The sequence below is a fragment of the Sturnira hondurensis genome, unplaced genomic scaffold (assembly GCF_014824575.4).
Source record: "Sturnira hondurensis isolate 20B ecotype Veracruz unplaced genomic scaffold, ASM1482457v3 Scaffold0008782, whole genome shotgun sequence".
Taxonomy (NCBI): Eukaryota; Metazoa; Chordata; class Mammalia; order Chiroptera; family Phyllostomidae; genus Sturnira; species Sturnira hondurensis.
In genome coordinates, this window is record NW_028081413.1 from 7,920,948 (window position 1) to 7,928,139 (window position 7,192).

The following is a 7,192-nucleotide window of genomic DNA, read 5'->3' on the forward strand; positions in this document are numbered from 1 at the left end:
CAAATATGTCAAAAGTGGTTTGCAAAGTTTCTTGGTACTGTCGACATTTTGGCCAAATAATTCGTTGCTGTGAGGCTGTCTTATGCACCGGATGATGTTTAGCAGCACCCCTGGCTCTGCCCACTAGCGGACAATAGTGGGAGATAGCCAACATACTCAAACTCTCCAAATCAACAAAGTTATTGGTGAAAATGAAAAATGTGTCTTTTATTTTACAGAAAAACCATAATGGACTTTTTGGCCAACCCAATATTTATACTTTGATAGCAGAAAGGTAATTATCTACTTTCAAAAGACCAACAGTAGAAAATATTAAAACACAGAAATAAGTATTTAAACCAGTATGCTTCAGCAGATGGGGCTCAGTGGATTGAGTGCTGGCCTGTGGACTGAAAGGTTGCTGGTTCAATTTCCAGTAAGGGCATATCCTGGGATGTGGGCCATACACCCAGTTGGGACATGCAAGAGGCAACTGACTGATGTTTTTCTTTCTTTCTCCCTCTTTTCCCCATCTCCAAAAAAAAATTAAATTAAAAAAAAACCCACTCTCTTTGTGACACCTGCCTTGTGCAATGTAATGTGAGTAAAAGGTATATAAGAAAAGAAACTTAAGGTGGTAAACTTCTCTACAGGAAGAAACATGGGAGGCATGGTCATTATGGCGAAAGGATTGGGAATCATACTAATATCAGAACCACAGAGGGATAAGTAGAAAGAGCCAAAATCACAGAACTCACCCTGGCTGGTGTGGCTCAGTGAGTTGAGCACTGGACTGCCAACCGAATGGTCGCTGGTTCAATTCCCAGTCAGGGCACATGCCTGGGATGTGGGCCACGTCCCCAGTAGGAGATGCATGAGAGGCAACCACACATTGATGTTTCTCTCCCTCTCCCCTTCCCTTCCCCTCTTTTTAGAAAGAAATAAATAAAATATTTAAAAAGAAAAATATCACAGAATTCTAAATATTAAAATAGCCAACACAATTCTGAAACATACTATGGGCCTAAAGATAGTCAACTGTAGAAAAGGAAGTAGTAGTTTTTATATACTAACTCCAGCCCAGAGACAAATGTAGATTACATATGTCCTTCCTTTTCTTGACAACAGCATCCTTTGAAGATCTCCATCTAACAAGGGCATTATGAAACCAAAGGTGAAATAATGATATTTATAACCAGTTTCCCCTAATGGTGGCAACAATATATGGTGAGATGATAGTTCTAAGAATTTTTTTTTAATTAAGAAAGAGAAAAAGCAGGTCATCCTCAAAGTAGGAAATCAGTTTCCCAAGAATATGGGCGAAAGTGTGGTCCAATGGCTGGATAGTTAATTTCCCTTTCATTGGGTACCAGAGAGTATTTAAACATTAACGACTGTATTAAATACAGAGCCAAGTCTTAACTTCTGTACCCACCTAAGCAACATAGATTTCACCTAGATATGCCCCCAATTTTATCCTTATAGTATAAATCGATATCATTCTGGACTGTAAAGAATGCTTAAAGGTAAGATAGTAGCCTGGACAAGAATTCTGTTCTGCAAAGCTAATAAATTACAGAAACAAGCCCACTTTTCAGAACAAAATCCAAATATAATTCCATAACATATAGGCCATAAATTTAACAACACTTAACTATAAATTACCTAATGACAACTACAGCAATTAAAAAAATTATCAAACTTAGAGTCTTCACTTGGTATTTTTTTTATAACCTAAATACAGTACAATAAATAACTAAAACTATAATTTAGTGCTAATTTGGGGGGAAGGCATTATTTTTTATTTTATAATGTAATTTAACATTGTGGTACATAGTGTAAAGTTAGTCAATTTGAAAATAGTTAAGTTCAGGAACCAACCTGTAATACCTCCATTGAATAAATGATTTGTTAAGGGTAAGTGAATTCTAGAACTATAAACTTTACCAAATCTACCTTGTCTCCAGACATTTAAAAATACAAACAGAAAAAGGAACTAAAATCATTCTGGCTTCCTGCACCCTCTAGGTTAGGAGGAACAGTATTTCCTGACACCAGAAAATGGCAAGTCAGCCTCGCTTTCACAAGTCAGTGGTTGAAGCTATTGTTTTCAAATTTGGGTAGAATATAATTTTTAGAGTCTAAGATTCCTAAAAGAAATTTCCATTATCAGACATATCTACATTAGAATATAGAACAAAATATATAAAAATATAAAACTAAATATGTAAAGCAGTAGAGCAGTTCTCAAAATTTAGTCCTAAGTATGTTCTGATCTCTCCATTCATCTCTCTCTTCCCTCTAAATCCAATGAAAACTTCCAAGCTAGCCAAACAAAAATTGGTTCAGGAAGCTAAAAGTCTGCAGTGGTCAATCTAAGTCAGAAGTGGCTTGTGTATTAGCTGCTTCTTAAAGACAAAGGCTCAATACTCAATACATTCTAATTAAAGTTCAAAGTGAAAAAATTATCAGGAATCAGGCCCTAAAAGTGTCTTTAGAATTTCTCTATTGGAAAGAATAGCACACCGGATGTAATCTATCCAGCCTCACCTGGAGTGAGGCTGAACCAATATCTCTGTAAAATATAAATACCTGAACCAATATCTCTGTAAAATATAATTTTTTAAAGCCCTGGCCAGGTAGCTCAGTTGGTTAGAGCATCATCCCAATACTCTAAGGTCATGGATTCGATCCCCAGGTCAGGGTACAAAAACCAATCGATGAATGCATAAGTATGTGGAACAATAAACTATGTTTCTCTCTCTCTCTAAAATCAGGAGATAAAAAAATAAAAAGAATTATGATAACAATATCTGAAGTCTTTGTAGAAAAGCCAATAATATCTAATATATGATCAATACTCCTTGTAAGTGGCCTTAAAAGCAGACTCTAAAAGTTTAAGCCCCCAAAGCTAGCTTAAGTCAAAATATAATCTTTCCTTCTTACCATACACCTTTCCACATGCTAAATTACTACTGCAGGGAGCCACTATGCTAACCATTATTTCAAATGATTCCTAGGCATCTCAAAAGGATGTACCCTGGTTCCTGATTTCTGTATAAGAGAAAAAAATCAATTTCCCAAAAGACAGTCATCCTTGGTAAACAAACCAGTACTGAAATAACCCTGTTATCTGTGTTTCTACTTACCCTCAGTAACATCCTGGGGGTTAGAAGTCCGGTCACTGGCTGGATCCAATGCCACAGTTGCCAGTGAAGTGGTGGCTCCAGACATTTCACTCATGGGCTCACTACGGCTCGTTTCAGGCACACTTTCCCGGGAGCTAAATCTTACTCGGGAACTAGATCGAGAGCTGAGGTCTGGGCTGGTGTCTGACAAACCTGGAATATCATCGATCTTGGTTGGTGTCACCATGAACCGAACTGAAGCCATCTTGGTGGTGGTTTCTGGAGGATGCATTTTTCTTTTCCTTTATAAGGGCAAAGAAAAAAAAGGAAAAAACAGCAAAATCCTTCCTCCTACGCTTGCTGCTTTTGATCGCAAAAATAGAAAACTTAAAAAAAAAATCAATTACCTTGATTTATACTACACAAAGAGCCCCAAATAAGAATCTTTATACTCAGAATTCAAGCAGACTGTCCTAGAAAGTGCACTACCAGTAGCTGAAAAATATTTTTTTAAAAAAGACAAAGCGGTGCCAATCTCATGTAACTTTGTTCCTTCAGAATGAATAGCTATCTATCTATGTCTCCTGGTCCAGATGTGCCGGTTCAGTGCCATGGTCTTAGAGAAGCAGGAAGGTCTCCCCTCGACCCTCAGGTTTCGGCCAAGGTAATTAGTCCTTTAGCTGGTAAATGTCCCACGGTTCTAGTTGAACAAAGTGTGCACAGGCCCACCCTTATCATGCAAATATAGCAGAGAGGTTGCAAAACAGTGTATACCGGCCACCTGTTGTATATCAGGTGAATACCCCACAGGTCTGGCTGGGAGGAGGTGTGTGTAGAGCTACCCGAGGTTTCTGAGGCCGATAATCCACTTGGGTCTGGTGGGAGAGGTGCGCAAGCATAACGGGGAAAAATATCCCCCTCTAGGGCAGAGGAGGATGAGAAGGATGAGAGCAGAGGAGGATGCTGAGGCAGAACGATTTCTGCCTCCAGAGGTCTGTGGGGTGGGTGGCCCGCCTGCTCTTCTCGCAGAAAGGTCCCGGGGAACTGGGAAGAGTCGCGAGCAGATGGAGACACCTAACTGCAGCTAAGGGTCGTAGCAGGTCGTTGCTAGTCCATCGAGCTCAGGTCCGCTCATTGGGTTTCTCTTGCGTATGACAGGACGGGCCACCCCTTCGCCGAGGGGCGCTTTCTCCCCTACCAGGTCCCTGGCGTAGGTCAGCGACTCCCCGGTTTCCCTTGGAGTCTTAGCAGAAGAGGTGACGGCCTCCCAAGTAGACCCTAGCTATGCAGGAGGGGGCAGCAATGAGAGGAGGAGGAGTTCGCAGGCGCGGGATCCCGACGCCAGCTGATACGCGGTGCGCGCGCAGCTGTTGTTTACAAGCCGGTAACTGTTTCGGAGCCGCAGTGTGTCCAGGAGGGCTCGGCCCTTGCGGAGGGCACCCCCTCCCCAGTGAGGCACCAAAGTAGCAGTTCCGTGACCTCGCCGCTCCCGGTCCCCGGTGCGGTGGTCTGTGTAGGAGCCGCTGCAGCTCCTTCCTTCCCTCCAGGTTTATTCCTCATTCGAGGTTAACGGTCCAGGGGAAGTCGGAGAGGGATTGGAGGATGGAACTGTCCCGCTGGTGCCCGGAGCCCCGCCCAGCTTCTGACGCCCGCACACTAGAGCCCGCAGACTAGACGGAGATGCTTGAACGCATGCGCTGGCTAAAGTCGCAGTGGAGCTGGAGGGCAAGGGGCGGGGCCAAATGTAGGAGGGCCGGAGCAGGGCGGGATTTGTAGTTTGGTGTTTGGACCTGAAGCTACCGCACTGGTAGTGCGCCAGACAAAATAATCCTTTCCTTTCTTGGCCCTGCTTTCTTGTGTCTACCCACTATGGAGGCACCTCGGGAAACAGGCACTGCCTTTTGCCTTTAGAATCTCAAAACTCTCTCTTTAATAAAAAGTCTCTGAAAACTCAGGATTAAAAAACAAAACAAAAAACACAACCCTCCCACTACCATGTATCTAGGTTCGACTCTCCATGAAGTATTTATGCAGAGATCTATTCTAAAGCATTTTACCAGCGATTTTCAAATGCTGTGCTGCAAGAGCCACACTGGTGTGCCGCAATAATCTTTAAAAAGCACGCGGTACCTATTCAGTCAGGGGCCCTGACCTCTTTTCCCTTAGACTGTCAAATTTTAAAAAAATGACAAAGCCAACACAATAGCCATCCAGTGTGAATGAATCAAAATTCTATTTTTTTGTCATTTGGCAAAATATATATTTTTGGGTGTGCCACAAAATTTTAGTAATTAGTTTATATGTACCATGAGATGAGAAGGGTGGAAAATCACTGCATTGTACCCTCAAATTTATGCACTGTTACATTTTCCCTTTTTCTGTGCTTCAAATAAAATGCTATGTCCTTCAGAAAGTACATTGCTTCAAAAACTACATATTTATCTATTAAATACGTAGTTTGTCAACCATAGCTAATAAAGCTGGAAAAAATGCTATCTTCACTTTCTAGTCAGACTGAACATTCCATTAACAAAAATGCCTTTAATTTAAACCTGAAGATACTTTCTCTGGACTCCATTCCCAGTATTTCCCCTACTATTGCCACCAAAATATTTTTTGTAGAATGTTTACTTAATGCACCAATAGGTGTTCAGTATATTTTGGTTCATCAATGCTTCGTTTGACAGAAATTTCCTATAACTTCCTATATATACACACATACATATATACATACCACACACACACATATACACACTTCCTATATATATACACACACACTAATATAATATACTAAACCTTTTAAGACTCTTTTGTTTCAGAGCATATCTCTAATGTTAATAGCTAGGGGATATCTTAAGGAAAAAATCCTTAGCATATTCAGACCAGTTTGCCTTTCTCTTCTACTTCAGAGTATTTCCAGGTGGAAGTCTTTTCAATTCAGTCTATACAGAACATAGAATGGACCAAAGTTAATCCTTTTGGGAGGGGGGCAGTAAATTATAAAGATAGGATTACAGCCAACTTTTTTTTTAATTGGAAGATTTCATTAACTGACTTTGGTGCTTAAGAAACTTCATAGATCTCTTTTCTAGCCATTTGCAAAATTTTTAATATTTCTTCAATCATTATCCCCTTATCAGATCAGGAAAACTCTTTAAATCTGTCAGATCCATTGCTAAGAACCCCATAAGTGAATGGGCTAAGAAATAAAAATGCTCAAGAGGAAAAAGCTATTTCTCTATTTCTGTAAGTTAAAGTAATTAATCTAAAAATCATGTCTTTTGTTAACTATAACCCGTTTAGAATTTTCTTTCCTCAGCAGTCAACAACTATGCTGAATTTTTCTGCTGAGATGGTCAGACATCAGATTCCAAGAGGAACATATCTACCCTTTGTAGGGCCAGTCTTAATAAATTGAATTTGCTTTGACTTAAGTTACATCTGCTTCTGGAGTCTAGAATTTTGATGCAATAGAAAAATATAAATCAGTGGCATTAAGCAAACATTCAAATCCAATGTCAAAAGCCACAAATAAGAAGATTGGGAAATGAATGGATTAACCTGACAAGCAGAGGTACTGTAGAAAGAAAAGCAAGCTAGCATTTTTTGAGGCAATACTTTGCCTCATTTTCCCCTCTAATGGAATTGAATGAAAAATTTATGGCTGCCCCATGACATCCACTCCAGTCCTCTGAAATCTCCCAGGTTGTTGTTGTTAACCCCCAACAGTAGCTTGAAAAACAACAAAATCCCTGCTTCAATCTCTCATATGTCATCTTTTACATTAAGATCCACAAAGTGTTCCACATAGCAGCCAGCTGCCAGCGAGTTAATTTAGGTGTATGTCTAAGAGGGCAAAGCCTTGATGGAGAGAACTAAAAGCCTGGGAATACTACCAGAGAAGCAGTAAATATACACAAAGGCATTCCTCTTCACAACAGTTGGACAACACTGTAGATAATATATTAAGGTCCATCACTGAACCTAATCAGTTTTAGAGTTGAAAGAAAACTTGGAAATGATGAAAGTGGGACTAAATAGGTTGAGTTTCTTACAGTTATACGAAGAGGGGAGAATCCTGGTCT

At 40.3% G+C, this 7,192-nt stretch overlaps 1 protein-coding gene across 2 annotated transcripts in view; it reads right to left on the reverse strand.

Annotated features, from left to right (window-relative positions):
* Positions 1–4,717, reverse strand: part of SLC12A6 (solute carrier family 12 member 6) — a 98,660-nt gene extending 93,943 nt beyond the window's left edge. The window contains exons 1-2 of one of the 2 annotated variants that reach the window (XM_037056145.1): positions 3,515–4,717; positions 3,129–3,409 (exon numbers count right to left, since the gene is read on the reverse strand). In XM_037056145.1, the coding sequence (XP_036912040.1) occupies positions 3,129–3,399 (271 nt within the window). In that variant the 5' untranslated portion in view covers positions 3,400–3,409; positions 3,515–4,717. Of the gene's footprint in view, positions 1–3,128 lie in introns of both variants that reach the window. The other variant, XM_037056147.1, reaches the window with a different exon arrangement.
* Positions 4,718–7,192: the final 2,475 nt, after the last annotated feature.